Here is a 24,411-nt window from a genome sequence, read left to right as displayed (position 1 = left end):
TGTTTGTAATATATTTAAGTAATAAAAACTTGTTAATTTTTCCTTCAAATTAGAATCTTGTACACGGTGTTGTTTCTTAAATTCTTTGTTCTTGTCGATCTCTTCTCTGTTTTTTGATCCATTTTGAACTTAACCAATTAAAGCCTTATGTATTGATTAAGTTCTTTGAGAATTAGCCATTAAAATATAACATACAGTATAATCATCAAAACACATTCTTTCTCCCCTTTTTAAAGTCCCGACAAATTTTGTGTTAAACATTGCTCTACATGACATTATCATGTGGTTGCACATTTCCATTACGTACTTTATATAAGACCCTTTTTTGCTTTATTTGCAGGATTTTACTATTGGGTGGGAAAAATCTTTGGTTGGACATGCCCTGAAAGTTTAGGCCGAATTCGTTTTTGGATCTACGTGATATATAGATCGTCAAAATCAACATAACTATTAAAATAAGTCACCATCACAAGTTAAAAGAACAAGTGATCCACTCTATAAGTACAAATAGTCATATATGCTAGTTTTATAAATTTAATACAATCACTGACATGATAATTCACGCATACGTAAGTGAATACATTTTTGATTAACTTTTGCATTTGGAGTAATATAATCATATTTTTTTAAAGAAAATTATCTCTCAATCATCTTAAGAATATTGAAAGTGCAAGTAACTACTATGAGATTATAATATTATTGAGAACTACCCCAAGTTTTGGTTTTATATCAACTAGCTACTTTTATGTTAACTCTATTAACCATTGTTAAAAAATCTAAAAGTCTATTTTGCCTTTAAATTCATTTAAGAAGGTAAAATGATGTTTTGGGAGACTTTAGGGTAGAATAGTCTTTTCTTCTAGATTTTCTAAGTTAACAAAAATGTTGATAGTTAATGTAAAACTGAAACTTAAGGTGATAATGAGATATTATCAAAAATTTATATTAGCTATTTGCACTTTGATATTCTTGAATTGATTAAGAGATAATTTCCTTCTTTTCCTTCTTTCTTTTTTTTTTAATGTCAATTACTACTTAGTTCTATATATGTTTGATTGTAAGTGTAATGTCCATGTATTTAACTCTTACCTCATGTTTGGTTGAAAGGAATGAGAGGAAAGGAGAGAAATGAAAAGGAGAGAGAGAGAGAGAAAATGAGGAAAAAATATGTCAATCTCAATTTTATTGTTTGATTTGATATGAAATTAATCAATTCTCTACTTATTTCTTTTTTCTCTTCTCTCTTTTCTTTTCATTTCTTCAAATCAAACATGTCATTAAAATTTATAACAAAAGTGCATAATACTTACAAGGACAAGCATGTCAAATATCAAATTTCAAATGTGTGATTTATAAAAAAAAACAAACAAGATACCATTTACATTTAGTAATTGAAAAAAAAAGCATGTTATTTAGACATTTATATTCAAACCTCTTTAAACTTTAGCTAAATTCAATCATATTTAGATTTTAAACCAAAAAAAAAAACACTACCTTATAGTTTTATTATAACTAATGGTTCAGGCTTGTAGTTTTACATTTATAATACAATATGTTTAATAGAAAATAAGTAATTTCAATAGGACGCATGTCATAATTACATTTTGTTAGTTTGGTTGAATATTAATAACTGTACTAATAAAGTAGTACTTATACATCATTTAGAAACATTAAATTTAGTATAAAAAATAATAAAGTTCAAGTAAATACTTGGGTATTTAGTACTTCTATCTTATGGTGATAAAATAGTTAATATTAAATTCATGTCAAAATAATCTCAACGGTTAAATATAAGAGAAAATAATACTTACAAGCACGAGGTTTAGGAAGATAGTCATGTAAAATCATCATATTTTTAATAAGGACTATTAAAATCCTCTTTTGAGTATAATATTGTTTATAGATAGTAACTAAAAAAATTGACTTTAAATTTTTTTAATAAATAAAAATATAATTTAAATAGTTTAATTTGTTTAGTAACAAATAATATTAGTATAATTTTTAATAATAAAATGATTTTTAAAATATAAATTATTATATTTATTTTAATAATAAATTTGTATTTTTTATAAAAAAATAAAATAAATATTTGCGTTAAATAGAATTTACAATTAATAAAACATATCTCATGTATTAATCATATTAAAATTATTTTCTATGATATTAAAATAATTTAAATTTCTGTATATTTATTTTAATATTATGTTCCCATATATTATAATTTTTTTTAATATAATATAAGATTGTAAAATATTAAAATATTTTTATATTAAAATTATTTTAAAATGTATATATTATTACATTTATTTCAATATTATATTTCTATTTATTATAAGACATTGGAGTCAATTTTTTGAGTTAATAGAGTAAAAGAGTATTGTAATAAAAAAAAAAAAGATGTTTTGGTATCTTTTATTTAAAATTTAAGAATTTACATGACCATTTCTCCAAACTTTATAGTGTAGATGTGCTTTTTCCTAAATATAAAAAATATATATCGTTAAAAAAAATAAATAGAGGTGGATTTAATTGACTAAATCTTTAAATTTTATCTTTATTTTAATTTTTCAAAATAATATGAACTTACGATAATAATTTTCGAAAATGGTTTGGGTTTAGATTTAGAAAAGCATCCAAATTTTGTCTTTGAAATTTCGCACTCCCTCCAACTTAAACCCAAAATGGAAAAGAAGTCGGTAGAAACAGAAGGGGACGACGATGAGCCCATCACGGAACAGGAACTCGAAATCGTTGAAGCAATAGAAGCCGCATATGAACTGTCAATCACAAGGAAAAGACAATTAAGACCTCCTGTTCATAACAATCATACCCATCGCCCCATGTCCATAACTTCCCGCCGGTTGCCCTCTTCACTTGTTGCTTCGCCTTCTTCACCTTCGTTTTCTCTATCACATTGCCAAGGTCCCATCTATTTCCTCACTTTTGCTCACTCTGGTTTTCGCTTTGCTTACTTATTAGTTGGTTTTTTGTTTCTTTATTTTGAATAATGTTAATGTGGGGTTAATTGACAGTAATTGTTACTGTGCGTTTCTTTTATGGAATTAAGCTTTAGACAATCTTGCAATTGCATTTTTTTGTGGTCTATTATGATCACCATAATTGTTCTTTTTTTATATATAATTTTTTTTTCTGGTTTGTAGTTTGCATTATGGATTTGGTTTAACAATGTGAGATTGATCTAAATTTATCTAAGGCTCTGTTTGGTGTTGTGGCTTAGAAGTTACAGCTATCATAAAATGGAAGTATCTAAATAAAGTTGATAATAATGATAAATATGACTTATAAAGTTAATAATTTTGAAAAAAAATGATAAGAATCATGTAGATTTTTCATCAAACAATTGTGATGTAAAATCACCTTATCAAATTTACCCAACCATTTACGGCTATGGTTTAAAAGCGATAGCTGCCGGAAAAAGTCCTAAATGTAGCCTAAATATATTGTTTTGCATTTTATTACCAGTTGAAGCTGGAAAAAGGTACGGTGTTATAATGTTGTGATATTTATTTTATTCAATCTAGGAGCTAACATGAGGTTGAAATACCCTGCAATGAGGTTTGGAGGTCAAATTTTGTATAGCAGAACTTCAACAGAGGTAGAGATGGCCGCAATAGAGCTTCGACGGATTCTTGAAGCTAATAAAAGTGAAGCAGGTCAGGTCGTTGTTGGATTTGACATTGAGTGGAAGCCCACTTTCAGAAAAGGTAATTCGGTTTTTTTAAATTCTGCAAGTTGATCTGCCCATGTCATTGAATTTTCACTTTTACAACTTGGAATGCTGACCTTTGAATATTAATGTGTGTAGAGATTGAAGCATGTAGTGGATTTTCTTTCTTGAGTGGTCTGTTGAGGCTGTATTGTTGGTTATGAATTAAAACCAATGCCTTGAATTTGCTTTTGAAGCAGAAGATGCGAATATTCATCTATTTGCTCTTTGTGCTGGGTAGCTGTAAAGCTAACTAATCAACTACTTGTAACATAAGTTTTCTTTAATTAAGGATATTTTATTGTCACAATTTACTAATTTTCTGTTTTCTGCGTGGGTGAGTGTTAAGGGATTAAACAAGGAGTTTGATACTGCAGGTATATTGAAGAAAGTAAAAGCAACCATTGCTTGGTGTTGGTCCTACTTTATATTTTTCATTTAGTTTTACATTTGGGAATCCCCACTAATTGTGCAACTGGGGAAAAAGAACTTGCTGAATTTGTGTTGACTTATATACTTCCTTGAAAGTTAGTCCATTGTAAAGCGGAATTGTGAACTCCCAACATTTTCAATCAAAATAATTCTGAGACATACGAAAACCAAACTATATGTTAGATCCACTTTAATTAGAGATGAGGGTTTCTTTTTTGTATTAGTTTATTTCTTTTGGATGTTTATAATCATGTTCCGAGAATTGATGCAGGTGTTTTACCAAGAAAAGCTGCAGTTATGCAGATATGCAGAGACAGCAACCATTGTTATGTCATGCAAATTATTCATTCAGGAATCCCTCCGAGCCTGCAACTGCTGCTTGAAGATTCCACAATTTTAAAAGTTTGTAATATCTCATACAGAAAATTCAACCATTTAGTACAGAAATTCCTAGATTGCATATTAGTTGATCACAATGATTGATGCCTGTACAGGTTGGAGTTGGGATAGGCAGTGATGCTGGTAAAGTTTACAGAGACTATAATGTATCTGTCAAAGCTTGTGAGGATCTTTCCTATCTAGCAAAACATAAGATTGGCGGAGATAGTCAAAAATGGGGTCTTGCATCACTGACCGAGATGCTTGTTTGCAAGGAGGTATCTATCCTAGTCTGCTGGATAAAACTTTATGGAAATTCCCAGAAGGGCAGTCCTGAATCTGTAAAATGATGCCTTTCTGCAACTGCATTATCTTGTGCATTTCTCTAAATATAGACGAATTGTTATTTTGCTATCTCACGTTCCTAGCTCCTAACTGCATATAGTTTCCTTTGTTTTGGCAATCTAGATCAGTTTTTGAACTCCTTTTAGACCCCCCCCCCCCCTCCCAAAAAAAAAAAAGAAGATTAGTTATTGAACCAGGTCCATCTGAAAAGTTTCTGTTGCAGCAGCCATGTCTGCTTCAGTATTCTCTTCTCACCTACTTTAATCAGTAGTATATTCAAGTCTCGTACCTCATCAACCTAGATTTCATTGCCAGCGTCAACACCGAAACTTTGTTGCTTTTATGCCAAAGATTTTAATAGTTGTAAAATATAGGTCCTTGTACTAGAAGAGATTTTGTTAGCTTGCCTCCTAGTGTTGGGTAAGTTATTCTTGCATTATCCGACTGTAATTTCCTCAAAAGGTTGGCCACTAGAGGGTTTTATGTGTGTATGGGAGCAAATTAATGTTCTGACATGGACATTTGAGAATTTATGTTTTTGCTTTTAAGCTATTCAGAAGTTGATTACACATACATAATCAGCCTTATGAATTTTATAGTCACTGTACAAGAAATTCAAAGGAGTGGAAAAAGAATCTCCTACTTATAAGTTTTAGACTGGTTTATCTAATCTAACTACAAGGTACTTAACTGTAATCAGTTGCTCATGATGTGTATGAAACTGGTGGAATGTGTGAAATACCCATATTTACATCAGTGGGAGGATGATCAATATATAGTACCACATGGCCACTTTTTTAGCTGCGTATAATATTTATCATTCCATTTATTTGTTCTTTTCATCCCCTTTTCTTTCTTTTATCATCGCTCATGATCCTAATAAGCAGTACTCAGTGGAGAAATGTTCTGGGCATTATAGGATTTTAAAATCTAACAGACATTAAGATTTCTGGCACTCAACTGAAAAGACAAATTACTAATTTTGTCTAGCTGTTTCGGGTACATTGTTTTGATTATAGTTGTAGTATCCTCTGTGTTAAAGGTGAGCACATTAGATGGGGAATCTTAATTAATTTTCTCAAACTTTGAAGCTTAAGAAGCCCAATAGAATCAGACTGGGAAATTGGGAAGCAGATGTTTTATCAAAGGACCAGCTACTGTATGCCGCAACAGATGCTTTTGCTTCCTGGCATCTTTATCAGGTAATCAGTGTTTACCGCGTCTTATTGTCTTAAGCTTGGGAAGGCTTGTATATACAACTTAGCTAAGTATGTACAACAATTACTTTGAACTGCTTATACAGGTGTTAAAGAGCCTACCAGAGCCAGTTAAAGATGCTACTGACCAGGGAAATCAAAGATGTTCCAGATTAGACTTGCACAATTGCTAAAAAAGAAGTTTAATTCATACGGTCATAAAATTAAATTTTGGTGGTCTTCCCCCATTATTTGCCATAGGATTGAGCATGTTTAACGGAAGCCTTAGATGCAGGTAACTGTATGATGATTTATTTAGCGTGTGAGATGTAGATGTAATTTATACACTTTCTTTTTTCGATTCTAGGTTTTGCTCCATTTTAATATTGATTTGGTTCCAACATTTTTTACTCCGTCGTAATTTGTATGGTTCTCTAGTTACAACTCGAGAGTCAAAATAGGACAAAGGGAGGATGAATAACCATCCTCCAAAATCAAAATGGTTCAATAATTTCTATGAATTTATTCATGAAAAATGTTATAATGGTTCTAGCTGATAGTGGACAGAAATATTAGGAGATTAAGGATCTATTTAATAAACATGAAAAATTTACAATGGCATGAAGATTCAAAGACCTGGATAACAAAATCTCTATACAATATGCTCAAAGAATTCTTCTTCTTAGGTTTTGTTTTGTATTAAGATGCTGTGAATAGAATAAAATAAAAATTGTAACTATGAATTAAAAGTTAGTAGTATATAACAATATGATTTTTAAATAATGATTTAGACAAAAAAAAGATATTATAGATTTTCATTATACTAGTGGTGGATTAATTAACATAATTTTCTAAGCCACGGTATTTAGTATCATGTTTAGTATTAATGTGTTATAGTTTAAAGTTATATATGCGATGAGAAAAGTTGTAATTATTAAATAAAAATTAATAATATGTAGTAAATATAATTATAAATAATAATTTTGATAAAAATAATAAAAATACTATAGGTTTTTTATCATATAAAAGTTATAGCAGTTAGTGTTTAACAAACATTTTAGTATTAGGTACAGCTGTTCAATCTCAATTTTAAACATAACTTTAGTGTTTACCAAATAATTTAGTACTATAATTTTAAGTTCAAGTTGCTTAATTTCAATACTAAACAGTACCTTATCATCATCGTCAGAACTAGGGGCAAATGGAGATGGGTGACCAAATAATGTCATATTTGATGGCATTATAGTCCTAATTAATTTTCAAAAAAAGAAATTCATTGATAGCAAGTGCAATGTCCTTATCATTCGTGGTCCATAAACCCCAGAATTTGCCTGCTCTAATTGACCGAAAGTCCATCAAAAGCATGTGCCTTCACACATGTTATTAGATAATCAGCACATTGAAAATGATATATTTTGTTCGTTTACCATGCGAAAGAACAAAAAAAAATAAAATAAAATAAAATAAAATAATAATAATTAATAATCAATTGATTATGTGCTTTCATCATTCTATTGATTGATATAAGTTCTTATGATATCAAGTAATCTCGATGGTCTTAGCAAGATTAACAAGCTTAATTACAAAAAAAAACGTATTTTTATATGTAAATATAGGTATTGTTTGGGATTAAAATTGAATAGTTGTATCGTAAAAGTTATAGTATTAAAGTATTTAGTAAACACTAACTACTGAACTTGAAAATTAAGTTGATTTGATTTTATACTTGTATGATGAAAAATCTATTGTATCTATATTAATTTTGTCAAAACTATTACTTAAAAATTATATTTACTACATATTATTAATTTTTATTTTATATTTATAATTTTTTTCATAGCAACTGTAGCTTAACAGTACCTCAATACCAAACAGAATCATAATTCACATTCACAATTTTCACTAACATCATATTAGTAATAGGAACAAAAGAAAAGGGGAAAACAACACATACACTCCCTAGATTTGGGAAAAGAGTAACAAAGTCTCCTAAAATTTTCATAAAGGAACATGAAAACCTCCTTTTCACCAAAATACCCTTTGAATATAGTAATTTAAAAATTGAGTTTAAAGTTTTTCAATTAATAAAAATTTAATATATATATATATATATAATCTATCAAGTAGACTAATAATATTAAATTATTTTTACATTTAAAATAATATTAAAATTTTAAATTACTATATTTATTTTAAAAATATATTTGTATTTATTATAAAAATTTAAATAAATCTTTGGGTTAAATGGATTTTACAATTAAAAAAATATCTTCCTATTAATAATATTAAAATTATTTTTACATAATATTCAAAATAATTTTAATTTTAATTTATTTATTTTAATATAATGTTTCTATTTATTATTAAAAATTACTTTAATATAATAAAATAGGTACAATAGATTGTAAAATATAAAACTATTTTTAATTATAAAATTATTTTAAATTTTGAGGTCAATTGTTTTTTTTTTTTTTTTGAGTTTATAGAATCAAAAGGTATTATGGTTAAAAGGAAATTTTGGTGTTTCTTATCGAAAACTTGGATTTTTTGTGATAATTTTTCCAAATCTTAGGGGTGTAGATTTCTTTTTTTCTAAAATAAAATAACTAAATTATCATTTATAGTTAAGTTACTCTTACATTAGAACCTTTGAAAATTAATTTTTTTTAATTGGAGCTGGAGATGGAGAAATATTTTATTAAATATATCCATTTTGTTTATAGCAAGAATTTTGATGTTGCATTATTTGATGCATGTATAGTTTTATTCCTTCATCTGCACCGACATTCTAGTAGAATCCCTTGTTTTTAATTTATTAATTATAATTTATCTTAGTCTAATATAAAATCATAGTTAACCACTATGAACAATTTTTTTTTTTTAATTAAACCAGTTTGAACATTCAAGTACACATATAGGATAAATTTATGACTTGGTCGGTTGGTCCTACCTGGCTAAAGATCCTGAGTCTGAGTTGCCCCAGAAAGTGCATGTGTGTGTATATATATATATATATATATATATATATGCGATATTCGATATTCTTCTAATCGTCACCTTTTGAATGCGCTGACAGGAAGCAGGTGATAAGCCCATACATGTGCGTGGGCCTCCCATCACATGATTCAAAATATTCACGTCTCTTTCCATGTTGCCTTTGTCAAATTGACTCCAAAAAAAAAAAAAAAAAAAAAAAAAATGAAAGTGAAAGTGAACTGGGAAACAATTATTATTGACTCATTTTGATATCTAAAAGAAATTAATAGACAAAAGAAAGTTACTCCATTGTCATAAACTATTTGGACCTTTTCCTTTTTATATACTTATTACGTTTAAAACAATTGCTTTACTTTACGTGTGTCATCAATTCTCCTTCGCATGCTGAATTCATGCACGTTAAATATATAATAAGCTCTGGTCAGCTAGGTAAAACCAGATTCCGTTTATGTATAAAATCTATTTTAATTTTTTTCTTGAATTTTTGGCTCACATTTCTGTCTATTCCCTTTTTGCCATATGTGAGTTTTTATCTTATGTATTAGTCAACATGTCACCTAGGTTAAATATTAAGACTTATCTTTAATACTATTATTGTGTCATTATTTATAAGCTTAAGCTTGATTTTAGGTCAAATAATAAATTCTTGATTTTAGGTAATAAATTAACTGTCACTTAGTTAAGGTTAGCTTATCCGTATTTTTCCTCACCAATTACAGTATTACTCTCATTTGAGTCATTTTCTTTTTCCCCTTTATCTACAGTGATTATATTACGAGGTCTTCGACACCAAGACTAAAATAAAGCTGATTTTTTAATATAATAAACAGCTTAAATTGTGTCATTCAGAAAAAAGATCTTAACTTGTTTCAAGCAGTGTTTACTTTTCTCAGCCAAAAAAAAAAAAAAGCAGTGTTTACTTTTCTCATCACTTCACAGTTCACAGCCATATGATAATTCATAATTTGTATGAAAACCACTTGAATGCCATAATAATTTAGATATAAAGTTTGTATTTCAATTATATAAATGTTGTTTTACTCGTAAAAATGTAAGCAAAATATAGGTTGAAGAAACTATTAAAGAATTAAGCAAGACTTCTGCCTTTAAAGATCTGGGGAATTTGAAATTCCTTTTTAGGATATGAGTCATCAAAAACGAAGTTAAACTAGTTCTCTCGCAATCCAAGCATTTCTAATATCTGCACAACAATGCTGGATTTCTTAACAGCAAAGGTTCATTTATACCCCTTAGAACCATGTCGGGATGGCAAAATTCCGGATCCAAATTTCATATGCTTCAATAATCATTCTTAGTGACAGCATAAGTGAAACAGTAACATTAGCAAATCTAGTGTATCACTCTTCAAAGAAAACACATTGATTTTGATCTTCATTTTCTTATAGAGAAAGTGGGCAAATCAAGAAGTTGAGATTGCCTGTCTCCCAATTGAATATCAAATTGCTAATGCTTTAACTAACCCTCTCCTCTCAAAAGGGGAAAAAAAAAATGTGATGGAATCAGAATGTTTTGAGATGAGATGAGAAATGAGAAATGAGAATTAGAATAAGTTGTTTACTTGAATATAGGGATCGAAATCAAAATAAACAGTACTATTCTTAATGTGTTTACTTCGTCTAAAAAACTGAATGTATTGTTTTAAATTACTAAAATACCTTTAGTTAATTATTATTATTATTATTTATTTCTTATTATAATAATTGTAATTATTATTATTGAAAAATATTGTTAACAATAATAATAATAATAATAATAATAATAATTACTATTATTATTATTTTAAAAGTAATAATAATGAATATTATTTTTGTTAAAAATTATTATTATTATTATTATTAACAATAATATTATAATATTATAATTGATTATTGAGGGCAAAAGTGAAATTACAAAATTTAGGTTAACTGACTGATGAGCTCAAGGAATGGAAACTTGATTCTCACAACCCCTAGGAGAATCAAGATCTCATATGATGTTTCATTCTCATTTCCTTTCTATTTTAACAAATAAACATCACAAAAGTAATTTAAAATTCAAGATAACAAGCTAATGGTTAAAAAGTTTGTTTAAATAGATCAAACCGAAAACTAGTCTTTAGAAATATAAGAATTCAAAAAATCGTATTTTTATACGTACTAATTTCAATGATAATATTTTCACATTACTAATAATGCAAAGTGTAATTTGAATATCCATTTAAAAAAAAAACTTTATATTTCCTCCTCAAAAGAACACGTGGATGATGATTCCAGAATTTTGAGAAACGGAGTTATTACTCATTAATCGTACTTCTTGTAGAAGTATCACGGCAAGTCTACTTCTTCGTCTTCTTCTTCCTTTTTTTTTTTTTTTTTTTTTTAATTAAAAGAAGAATTAGACTAGTACTCCCACCCGTAATTTATATATCCTTACAATAAAATTGTTTTAAAAATGTCAAAACAACTCTTTTTTTTTTTTTTTTTTATAATTTCTAACGATTTGAGGAATCCAAAAGAATATATTGTAACCAATTAAGTAGACCTCGAAAGGGACTTTAATATATTATTATTATTATTATTTCTTGTACATATTTTAACATTAGAATATTTAGATTATTAACAAACAAAAAGAATTCAACTGAGAATTGCGCATTCACATCTAAAATAGTAAAATGGGATAATGATTCAGGCGATATGTTTGGCCTCAAATCATTCCATGTTTGAAGTTTGAACAACTAACAAAACATTTATTTAAAAAATGCCATTTTGCAGCCCAAAGTTGAACAGCACACGGTGACTTGAAAATATGACATAACATTATGTGGAAGCTTCACAGTGACTTGAAAATATGACATAACATTATGTGGAAGCTTCTGCTTCACAAAGGTATTCTGCCGACATTATGGTGATCGAGAAATAGAGATGTCGCTTTCTTATTGTTTAACAATGGAAAATAACTTTTTGTCACCATTGCAAAATCATTACTCCCTTTAGCAATTAGCATTATTATCTAAGATCCTAGATCAGCTATAATTTTTAATTTTTGTATGTTAAATTTCATTTAACCCCTTACTTTCCTTTTTATTTATAGTTATTTTTAAGTTTATGTGTTTTGGTTAGTGACCTTTTAAAATGTAATTTTATTTTATTTAATATTATTTATTTATAGGTTTATGGCTGGTGACCTTTTAAAATTTTATTTTATTTTCTTTAATATGACTTAGCTTTTTAAAAGAATAAATAGAACAATAAGCCTATGACTAAATAATATTAAATGAATTGAATTAATGATGTTAAAAATAATATTTATTTTTTAAGACTCACTATTGATTATTTTATTTTATTTTATATTAATTTTTTAAAAAGAATAAATATAATAGTAAGCCTATGATTACATAATATTAAATAAAATAATATTAATTTTTAACATTGTTTAGTTTTATGAAAGAATAAATATAATAATAAGTCTATGACTATATAATGTTAAATAAAATAAAATAATATTAAATCATAAATATTTTTAATAATATAAATAATTTTAAAATTTTATCCTTTTAAATAAAATAAATAATATTGATTAAAAGTGATATTTTTTAAGACTCAATACTGATTATTTTATTTTATTTAATATATTTAGTTTTTCAAAGAATAAATATACTAATAAGCCTATGACTAAATAATATAAAATAAAATAAAAATATAAAATATAAAAAATAATATTTATTTTTTAAGGCTCATATTGATTATTTTATTTTATTTAATATTATTTAATTTTTTGAAATAATAAATATAGTAATAAGCCTTAAATAATATTAAATAAAATCAAAATAAATAATATTTATTTAAAAAATAAGTAACATTAAAAAATTATTCTTTTAAATAAAATGGATAATATTAAAAATAAAATTTATTTTTTAAGACTCACTACTAATTAAATAATATAAAATTGAAACAATTCGGACTTATGTGCTAAAAATTTTAACTCGTTAATTTTTTTGAGTTTTTAATAAATATCAGGGAATATAATGTTAATAATAATATTCAAATAGACAAATCTCCACCATTGAAATCATCTTTTTATTAAATCCAATAATTAAGGATTGAAATCACAAAAAAATAAAATTAGTGGTACCTTGCAACTGTTGCGAGTTAGGTGGACCAATTTCTTGTAAATAATGAGCATAAAAGTACTTTGTAAAATGATAATGGGAACGAAAAAAAAAAAAAAACCAATTGCGGCAGAGATGAGGTATAACTTTAAGGGAGTCCCACCAATTAACACAATGCTTCAATTGATAGGGGAAACAAAGAAAAAGGTCAAAAAGTTAAAAATGACTCCACATGGCATCTACTCTTCTTCTTTTTTTTTCAACTTTTGAAAAGCATAATATAAATCATTGAGACTTAAATTTTATAATATCCTTGCATGTAATAAAAGCATTGACCTACAAAAATACTATCAAGTTTCTCAATACATCTATTACTAAATTTTAAAAATCATATTTTTCCTTTTAAGATTGATTGAATGTTAAAAGTAATTCCGATTTACCCCTTTATTCATATTTTTTCTTTCTTCTCAAAGACTCAATCCATGCGTGGATTTTTTTTTTTTTTTTTTGGTTTCCTTGCCATTTAAAACAAATTGCTGTTAGTGGAAAGTTTGGAATTAAAAATGGTCATAAAAACTCTTTTATATCATCCGAAAATACATTAAAATTTTGAGTTGATCCCCATCATTTGATTGAAGAGAAAAAAAGAAAGGAAAAAAAATTCTTGTCGAGGTGCACAATAGTAAGATAGTGATGATATAACTATGAGGAAGAGAAAATTCATTATTTATCAAACCATGTTTAAATTTTGTAACTTCAAAAGCATGAAAAGATCAAAGGACTTTATTTGCATATCCTTTCCTCTTGCATCTGAATGACTGTATCTTTACACCAAGTGCACGCATAGGGATACTAACTATTAGTAACTAACTCCCAGAAACACAATGATTATATTTTTCAATACATGATTAATTAGCAAGTTTATTAACATTAAACTTTTTTCTCTTTACTTTCGTCAAAAATTTATGAAAAGAAAATCAATAGATTTATGAAATGTGATGGACTGGATGTATATATTATTTTAATTTATTTTGTCCTTCTAACTTTTGAGTATTTTCACTCAAGGTTATTAAAGTAATAAAAAATTATAGAAAATGAGTATCGAGAGTAGTATTGTGAGTTTTATTAGTATTACCCTAAAAGCATAATTATCTTGTCTAGTGGTGAAAATAACTAAAATTGCGTGTCTTTTTATTACCATTATCAAACATTTCCTTATCACCCACATGATTGTGTCACATTTCTTGCCTTCTTTAAGGCTCATCAAATTCCCTTACTTTCCCTTATTTTAACTTTTTTATGCTGTCTTTCCTATATTCAATAGCCTGCGCATACACATACAAACATATATATAGAAATGAAATGTTCCAATCTAAATTTTTAGATTTGTTGAAGTCCACAAAAGTTATTAAACCATATAAATTAATCGTATAATAGTATTATATTATTAAATTATATAACTTAATAATTTTTTCTGAACTTTAATAAAATCTAAGATCTTAGATTAAATCATCATTGCTATATTTATAATATTATAAACTAAAGAAAATGCAAGGGGTCCATAAAACATTTTAGTTGAACACCGAAAAGCTTTAGTAAGTAACGGCCTATCAAACCATTGATTAGACAAATCTTAATAAGTAATTTGCAGACACCGGAGCCTTAATCGCAATTTTAGTTATACATATATATATTCATATTTTGGCCCCTTTATCTTTAATGATATTATGCCATTCTCGCTCGTCTTATATTCATTTATTATAGATTGGCCCATTATCTTTTCCGCTTTGATATTTTGGTCCTCTCAATAAGTTTCTCTCTCTTAACTCTGCCTCTTTCTACAAGAGCTTAAAAATAAGCCACAAAATACTTCCGCTTATAATTGTGCCATGAAAGAAAGTTCAGCCACGGATCTTACCTTAGTAGAATTGGTTGACCCACAAAATAAAACTATTAAATAAGGGCTGAAGAACAAGCCTTTACAACTCAAATTTATAATTTTATCAAAACGAGTTAACATTGAAAATATTGAAGTGAACACTTATACATAGAAAATCAATCATATCCTTTAACAAATTTTTGAACTACTTAATTAGTTAATATTCTATTGGCGATGCTACATTGTCAACCCCTTCTCCAAATTCTCCCATGTCACTTAATTATTTAAAAAAAAAAAAAAAGAACCAAAAATATAAGAATGAAATTTTTTAAAAAAAAGGAAGAAAAAAACAAAGAAACAGAAGGCAATCTACATGATTTCAAATTAATTTTTAAACAACTAAAATTTCCATTGACTTTGAACGGTTACGGTGTTGAACTAGTCCTCCCTCCAAACGCTCATACCAACTCAAAAAGTTGGAATCCCAAACAAAAACTTAAAATATAAAATAAAAATATTATTAATTAGTCAAGAAAGTCTTCGCAAAGAATGTGAAACCCTAAATTAGAATGTAATATATATATATATATATGTAATTTGTGAGGGTGGGGTGTGGATGAATGATGCCATTCCACTTTCGTTAGCAAGGCATGCATGGCAACTCTCCACATGTCATTCCAAAGTAATGTAAATATATAATCACAAATAATTATCAAATAGAATATAATATATAGAATCATATGTGTGAGTTAAAATGTCAAAGCCTATGGCCCTCTGTCCCTCTTCCCATGTGATAAAGAGACCTAAGTCTCGCGGAATGATATGGAAGGGAGAGTCACATTTCACATTCGTTAGATTAATTATTAGGATATAAACTATAGGTCCCACTACGTGGTTCACATTTTACACAACATCTACCATCCACGTCCACTATATATTACTAAAATAAATATCATCCATTTGCACTATATATATATATATATATATATATATATATATATATATATGTGTGTGTGTATGTATGTGTGTGTGTATTATAAATATTGAGTGTACACTATACATCTGTAATCTATTAATTATATGAAACATCATCTGAAGTCTATGCTTATCAATATTCCTTTTTATCAATAATAAATGATTTCTTGTAATTTTCTTATGATTTTTTCTTTTTAATGGATTTTGTTAAATGGTAATGTTAGAATTCTCAAGTAATAATCCATTAAGTGGTATGATTCTGAATTTTGATTATTACGCCCTTCAACTCATACGTTTTTACTAATTTTTAGTTATAAAATTAAATCATGTGACAATTAAAAACAAGTAACGGCACCACTTAGATTCCAAATGTTACTATTTACAATAACAAACACCAATCTTTTTATGTATGTTTTTTGGTTAAATTTTTACAGCTAAATAAATCTGTATTTTTTTATATTTAAATTTAAGGGTATGAATTTAATTTTTAAGTAAATAATAAAATTAAATCAAGTTTTTATTTTCATCGGTTATATAATTAAGTGTGAGGTCGGGATAGCAATTAAGATTTTAGCACAACGAATTTTCTAGTTAAAGTAACCTTTAATTTAATCGAAATTACGATTATATCCAACTAACCGTTAAGGGGAGTGGTCGGTGGCCAATTCAGACACACATGTACTGCTAAATAATTATGCAGTCAATGTGTTAGTAGACTTTGACGTGGTAATTAAGATTAAAGAAATAATAAGTTCACAAAAAAAAACTATAGAAAATGATATTTGGAAGTATCATCATAACATACAGTACTGTTATTTTGTGCGCTATAGTGGTATTGTAACATGAACACTATCTCATTTTATATTTTGGTGGTTTTCAAAAATCAATGCTCGAATCATATGCACTCCCACAAAAAAAACTCCATCTCAACTCTAACAAGAAAAATTTTTAGGTAAATTTTGTCAATTATTCAAAAATTGTGACAACTTTACTATTAGTTCAATTTTTATTCACTCTTATATGGAATGAGGCCAAGTTGGAGTGGATATTCTGTCATTTCTCTATGTTCACACACTTTAGTTGAAATCAATTCATCTGACTTCACAAAATGTAATTACTTATTCTCATTAGTTTTAACAAGTGTATTAACTCTAGAAAAAAGTAAGATTATAAAATTGAAAACCTCTAATAAATTTGCCCTTTAATTTTAACAAATGTATTAACTCTTAAAAAAAAAGACTAAGATTATTAAACTAAAAACTTCTAATAAGTATGCCCTTTAAAGGAAACCACTTGAGTGGTGGACACCTTGCCTTATGTTTTAAGTTGAGGATTTGATTTGCTTAGGTTGATTTTTTTTTAATATTTAGAAGTAAATTCAATTTATTTTGGGTCTAGAGCTGGTCCAAATTGAGACACTATAGAATTATTTTAAGAAATACTTAAAAATAGATTCAGTTCATAATCAGAATCTTCATTATCCAGACTGTAGTATCGCATAATTAAATTAAGAAGTTCAAGAAGATGTCTAATTGCAATAATCAATTTTTAAAGTTGGAATATAAAATTTATATCTCCATGAATGTGATAGATGATGTGGTATTATCTCGTATAGTCTAATAATTAGTTTTTGGTCTAAATATCATAGAGTTAGACCAAACTGAAACACTATAGCGCTAATTTAAGAGGTATATGAAAGTGACTCAATTTATAAACAATGCAACACTACATAAATAAATTAAGAGGTTTAGTAAGACTTCTGATTTGGTTTGTAAAGTTGGAATATAAAATTTATATGCCTACAAATGTGGTAGATGACATGAAATTATCACCTATATATAATCCTGATAATTAGTTATTTTTTTTGAATACTGATTAATCATCATATTACTGCATTACACAGATATTTACAACTGCTATTATAGCAGATATATTACACTGATATTTACAATCAAAAATACATGATTGGGACTTATATTATTATATTGAATTCTGTGAAGTACATGCCCAGATAAATAATCCCTTATAGAATAGGGATGTCCATACTCCACTCGTATTGCACGAGGGAGAGGAAATTTTTGAAATATTAAACAAATAAGCACGTTAGCCCCCACAAATGCTTTTGTGGGGGCTTGAACCGCTGCCCTCACAATGCAGTAATATGCACGTTACCCAATAATATGCTTGTGAGGGCAGCAGCCCACCACTCCGACCAAGGCCGAAGTGGCGATAATTAGTTATTAAGAGTTATAAGCGATGAACACCTTTATTTTATAATTCAATTACCACTAAAAAACAAAAAATAGTTTGTGCCTATCCATTGCCGAAGGAACCTTTCAAAAATAGGGCCAACTAGTTCTGTAAACTGACAAAAATGGGACAAAGCTCCAAATCCAGCTCACCGATTGCATTATAAAAGTTGATGATGAGAGGATTTAGACCACCGACGCGCAATTTCTCTATTCATTGCAGAAACTTTCAAGGAAATTATGGGCAGTCGGCAACAGTTTCTGACTTTAATTCAATCTTGATTTATTAACTAACTCTTCGTTAACTAAATTAATTTAAGCAAAAATCATGCACATTAACTGCATAATCTGTTACCATTACAGAGCTTTTAAGCACCTTCGTAAATTAATGAAGACAAGTCAACCCACTTGTGCAAAATTATTTTTTAACCTATAACCATTAAAACTTTTTTTTTTTTCCTTCTAAGAACATATTATAGGGCAAACCCATTTTTGTCGGTCGAAGGCACGAAAATGGAAAATTATAATTAAGTGAGCAAGAAGTAGATAGGAAGATTCTATGAAATTTTGGTCACATGATTACATTAATTACTGTTCAAAATGGTGTCCCTGTATTGTGTATGATGAAATGAGTGGGCAATATAGCCTATAAATTTAGCAAATATCAGAAATATTCAATTAATATTTTTACATCAGAACACGTTTGTATCACATGGAAGCCAGTTTTTCTACAGACCAAGATAGCTGGCAACATTTTCACAATTCCATTAAAATACAAAAACGCATTGACATTTCTGTAATTATTGGAAAATTTATGAAAATAACCATAAAATTTTTACTATTTTCACAATTAACCCTCTCAATTTTTTTCTATCAACATTAGCCAAACATACGCTTTTCTCCTCAAATTACCCTTCTTTACAAACCAAAAGCAACTTTCTTTCTCTCATTTCGTTAAACCAAAGGTAGCTTTCCACTCTTGAATCATCAACCAACGGCGACGACAAAAGGCAACGATAAAAGTGAAATCCGATCATAATCTATCCGGATCCAACATTAATCGACATCACATAGTGGTATGAGTTATTTTCTGAACTTGCTCGAGAGTTTCAGTGAACTGCCAGTCGTGAGTGAATCTGGCGACAGGCTACCTGTCGCACGAAGCTTTACGCGATAGGGAACCTGTCACACCAAAACTTGGTGCGATAGGCACATGTCGCCAGATTCACCTACGACTTGCAATTCACTGAAACTCTCGAGCAAGTTCAGAAAATAACTCATACCACTATGTATTAATGAAAATAAATAAAATAGATAACCTAAGTTTTGTTGAAGACTGTAGATGGTAGATTGGATGCCGATGAGGGATGAAGCCGCCGCCAACGAGGGCTGATGTTACCGCCGATGATGGGAGTTTGTTTGGTTTGGGAGAGATGGGTGAAAGAGAGTGTTGGGGGAGAGATGAGAGAGAGGGGTATTTTGGTCTCAAAAGTTCTTTTATGGCTAATGTTGATAGAAATTTGTTTGGGGGGTTAAGATGAAAAAAGCCAAAAATTTTTATGGCTATTGGTGTAAATTTCCTGTAATTATTCTCGAAAAACTAAAGTTATTATTACTCAAGCTGAGGTTATTAAGACAAGCGAAAATGACAGTGATAACCCCTATAATTTAGTGAAATAGTAATAGAGATTTATTTATTCTTAAAAATAGTCAATCATGCCCTTTAAGACTGTAGTAATTCAATTATATTGCAAATTATTTTTGGGAAATTTACAAGAATAACCTTAAAACTTTTGCAATTTTTGAATTTAACTCACCTAATTTTTTCTATCATAACTAGCCAAACATCTTATTTTTGGACTAAATTACTCTCACCACTTTCATCAAATTTACAAATGCATGTCACTCGATAAAATCCAACACAACTATAATGCTCTCAACCCTAAACAACTTAACAAACCTTCATCACTCTCAATAAATCAACAAATTCCATCAAACAAACATTGCATAATTGAAGATATAATCATCAATTGGAGAGCTTCTTAAAGTTAGTTTATGCTCTTACACAATATAAACATTTAATCTATTGATTTTATCAACTAAGTTCGAAATTAAAGTGGGTTTTGTTGCAAATGTTGTTATTTTTCATTCATAAAATAATGTGATTTGTTAAAGTACTTAGTTTGAGTTGAGAAATGAAGAAAAATCATTGAAAACACAGAAAAATCGGGCAAAAAATGAAGCCCAGAACAAGTGAGACTGACACATATCCCACTGCCTGTCTTACCAAATTTAGTGAGACAAGCAGTGGGACAGGTGCCTATCTCACTAAATTTCAGATATTTTCCAAAAGTCATAACTTTGGCTACATGTGTCCGTTTATAATATACCGTTTCGAAGCTTACAACGAGACAAATCAAATCCAAAATCATATACTCCATAAAACCAATGGGTTTATGTGTGACAGACACTTGTCCCAATACTTGTCGCACTAAATTTGGTGAGACAGGCAGTGGGACAAATGCATATCTCACTAAATTTCAGATATTTTTCGAAAGCTGTAATTTGGGATACATGTGTCTGTTTTAGACATATAATATACCGTTTTGAAGCTTACGACGAGACAAATCATATACTCCATAAACCCAGTGGATTTATGTGCGACATGCAGTGTGATATGTGCCTGTCGCACATAAACGCAGTGTGTTTATGTGAGACAGGCACCTGTTTCACTACCTGTCTCACTTGTTCTGGGCTTCATTTTTTGCCCGATTTTTCTGTGTTTTCAATGATTTTTCTTCATTTCTCAACTCAAACTAAGTACTTTAACAAATCACATTATTTTATAAATGAAAAATAACAACATTTGCAACAAAACCCACTTTAATTTCGAACTTAGTTGATAAAATCAATAGATTAAATGTTTATATTGTGTAAGAGCATAAACTAACTTTAAGAAGCTCTCCAATTGATGATTATATCTTCAATTATGCAATGTTTGTTTGATAGAATTTGTTGATTTATTGAGAGTGATGAAGGTTTGTTAAGTTGTTTAGGGTTGAGAGCATTATAGTTGTGTTGGATTTTATCGAGTGGCATGCATTTGTAAATTTGATGAAAGTGATGAGGGTAATTTAGTCCAAAAATAAGATATTTGGCTAGTTATGATAGAAAAAAATTAGGTAAGGTTATTCTTGTAAATTTCCCATCATTTTTCAAAACAAGGAAGTCTATGTAACTATTTCGCTAAACTACGAAGACGTGATTGTTATTTTCCCTTAAAAATAACAAAGGAAAGGAGAAAAGAAGAAAGGACATGTTATACTCTCATGACATACATGTCATATACATATTATTAATTAAAATAACTTGTCATACATCATAACCGGCATGTTATATATATGTAATTCAGTAAATTAAATAATCATACATTTTTAAAAACTCAAATTTTGGGGCATCTAGGATCCTGATAAAAATTTTCAGATATCCCAAATATTGACCAAATAGTAAATTGAGATAAAATTTTATCTCGAATTCATCCTAAATGGGTCGGGATCCCGAATCTTGATCAGAATTTGGGAAATTTTACCAATCCTATTTGAGATTACAGTGATTCAACTTTATTGCAGATCATTTCTAAAAGTAAGGAAGTCTCTGTAGCTATTTTGTTAAACTGCGAGGGGGCAATTGTTATTTTCCCTTAAAAGTAGCAAAGGAAATGAGGAAAAGGAAAGTGGTCTCCAACCCATTTTGGTCCACCACACTCGTCGGTCACTTTATAATATAATCTTGTTAGCGAGAGGCTCTCTCACAAAGTTTAGAACAAAGCAATAAACCCAACAAACAAAATCCCAATAATGGCTTCTCCGCCAGACACAAGCAAAACCATTAAGCTAGAACGCTACAACAGTTACCTCCGGAGGCTACATGTCACAAAAATGTTGCACTCTTCTTCAAAACTCTTTTTTCGTGCCACAATTCTGATTGCACTTGTTCTAATCCTTTTCTTCACACTCAATCACCCTCCACTTTCTGACAATACTGGTGAGAGTGGTGACAATAACAGTAATAATAAAAATAACCCACGTAATTTATTCACTCATCAGCACAGTCTTCTCTCCTCTTCGTTCTTCTCCTCTTCCTTTTCCACTGGCGGGGCAGAGTGGGAGAAGCAGGTCCGCCACTCTGCCACCCCTCGCCGCCCCAACGGGATGACCGTTTTGGTCACCGGAGCTGCCGGTTTCGTCGGATCTCACTGCTCCCTCGCTCTCAAAAAGCGAGGCGACGGCGTTTTGGGGTTGGATAATTTCAACAGTTATTACGATCCGTCGCTTAAGCGGGCGAGGCAAAAGCTGCTTCAAAAGCATCAAGTCTTCATCGTCGAAGGGGACCTGAATGACGCTCCCCTGTTAACAAAGCTTTTCGACGTTGTACCTTTCACCCACGTACTGCACTTAGCAGCACAGGCCGGGGTTCGTTACGCCATGCAGAATCCGCAATCTTACGTGGCATCCAACATCGCTGGATTCGTCAACCTGCTCGAAGTTTGCAAATCGGTGAATCCTCAGCCGTCGATCGTGTGGGCCTCATCGAGCTCGGTGTACGGCCTCAACACCCAGGTCCCCTTCTCCGAGTCGCACAGAACCGACCAGCCCGCGAGTTTGTACGCGGCGACTAAGAAAGCCGGGGAGGAAATCGCCCACACTTACAACCATATTTACGGTCTTGCCCTCACGGGCCTAAGGTTCTTCACCGTGTACGGCCCCTGGGGGAGACCCGACATGGCTTACTTCTTCTTCACCAAAGATATCTTACGGGGCAAAACCATTGATGTGTACAAGACGCAAGATGACAGGGAGGTGGCGCGTGACTTCACATACATAGATGACGTAGTGAAGGGCTGTGTCGGGGCGTTGGACACGGCGGGGAAGAGCACGGGGAGCGGGGGGAAGAAGCGGGGCCCCGCTCAGCTGAGAGTTTACAATCTCGGAAACACGTCGCCAGTGCCCGTGGGGAGATTGGTGTCGATATTGGAGAATCTGTTGAACACTAAGGCCAAAAAGCATGTGATAAGAATGCCGAGAAACGGGGACGTGCCGTATACACATGCCAACGTGAGCTTGGCTTACAAAGACTTCGGGTACAAGCCCACCACTGATCTGGCTGCCGGCCTGAGGAAGTTCGTCAAATGGTACGTTAGTTATTATGGGATTCAACCGAGGGTAAAAAAGGAAAATGGTTTTAGTACTACTACTTCTACTATTCAGCATCCCGATGAGTCCGCTTGATAATCAATCATATGGCTGTTTTTTTTTTTCTAAATTTTTTGGGTGAATTAAATTATATTGTTGTGGTGATCAATCGTTGGAAGCTGTTGATGGTGTGTAGCAGAATAGATGTAGATGTTATGATGCTGATGATATATACATACAACAGATAACTGTGTATTAAATCTGTGAAATCAAGTGTAATAATGTGGTGTGGGGTCTGCTAGAATGGGTGCAGATCTTAGCCGTTGGATTTATATTTAGAAAAAAGAATTTGTATGAACAACAGTCATTAATTACATCAAGAATCAAGATTCTTCTTTGCCTTTATATATATATATATATATATATATAAAATTTATTTTTGCATTTGCTTAGCTTGCTTGCTAGTTTGCTTACTGCCTTTTGGTTTATTAGTTGTTAGTTCATAATTGATTGAGCTTTTTTTGGAGTACAAGTGGGTGAGATGTTGAATATATTTAGCTTTTGAAGATGCTGTTCTCATGAATGAAGAAGATTGAAGCAAGGATATGGATAGGGATATTTCCATACAATTATATGGAACTTAACCCTCGTAGTCAAAGTGGGTCACGATCAAAGACGACAAAAGAATTTCTTATAATTAATTATTATTAAGTTAAAAGTAATTTAGACGATAAAATCAAATACTATACGTAAAAGAGGGACATAATCAAAATTTTGGATTGATTGTGTTTTAAAGCCTTCACTCAAAAGTTAATTGCTTTCATGTCATGTAGCTTTAGCCGTAATTATGTATTGCGTGAGCTGCATGCTTGTTTTTATATAGTTGTTTTTCTTTTCAACGAGACAAATTACTTTTAGGTTTTAATTCTACAT

The 24,411-nt window shown here is 29.7% G+C and overlaps 2 protein-coding genes across 2 annotated transcripts; both read left to right on the top strand.

Moving 5' to 3' along the window:
- The first annotated feature begins 2,612 nt into the window (after nt 1-2,612).
- LOC102616461 (3'-5' exonuclease) lies at nt 2,613-6,491 on the top strand. The gene is made up of 6 exons (XM_006492474.4): nt 2,613-2,922; nt 3,543-3,725; nt 4,431-4,561; nt 4,654-4,815; nt 5,974-6,084; nt 6,186-6,491. Exons 1-6 carry the CDS (start codon nt 2,682-2,684, stop codon nt 6,270-6,272), a joined length of 915 nt encoding a protein of 304 aa, XP_006492537.2. The 5' UTR covers nt 2,613-2,681; the 3' UTR covers nt 6,273-6,491.
- Nucleotides 6,492-22,057: 15,566 nt separating this feature from the next.
- Nucleotides 22,058-23,883, top strand: LOC102616171 (UDP-glucuronate 4-epimerase 6). Its single transcript, XM_052433696.1, has one exon. The coding sequence runs from the start codon at nt 22,144-22,146 to the stop codon at nt 23,572-23,574; it is 1,431 nt and encodes a 476-aa protein (XP_052289656.1). The 5' UTR covers nt 22,058-22,143; the 3' UTR covers nt 23,575-23,883.
- Nucleotides 23,884-24,411: the final 528 nt, after the last annotated feature.

This window comes from Citrus sinensis, chromosome 9 (genome assembly GCF_022201045.2).
Source record: "Citrus sinensis cultivar Valencia sweet orange chromosome 9, DVS_A1.0, whole genome shotgun sequence".
NCBI lineage: Eukaryota > Viridiplantae > Streptophyta > Magnoliopsida > Sapindales > Rutaceae > Citrus > Citrus sinensis.
The sequence above is the reverse complement of the archived record's forward strand: the minus strand, read 5'-3'. Positions and strand labels throughout refer to the sequence as shown.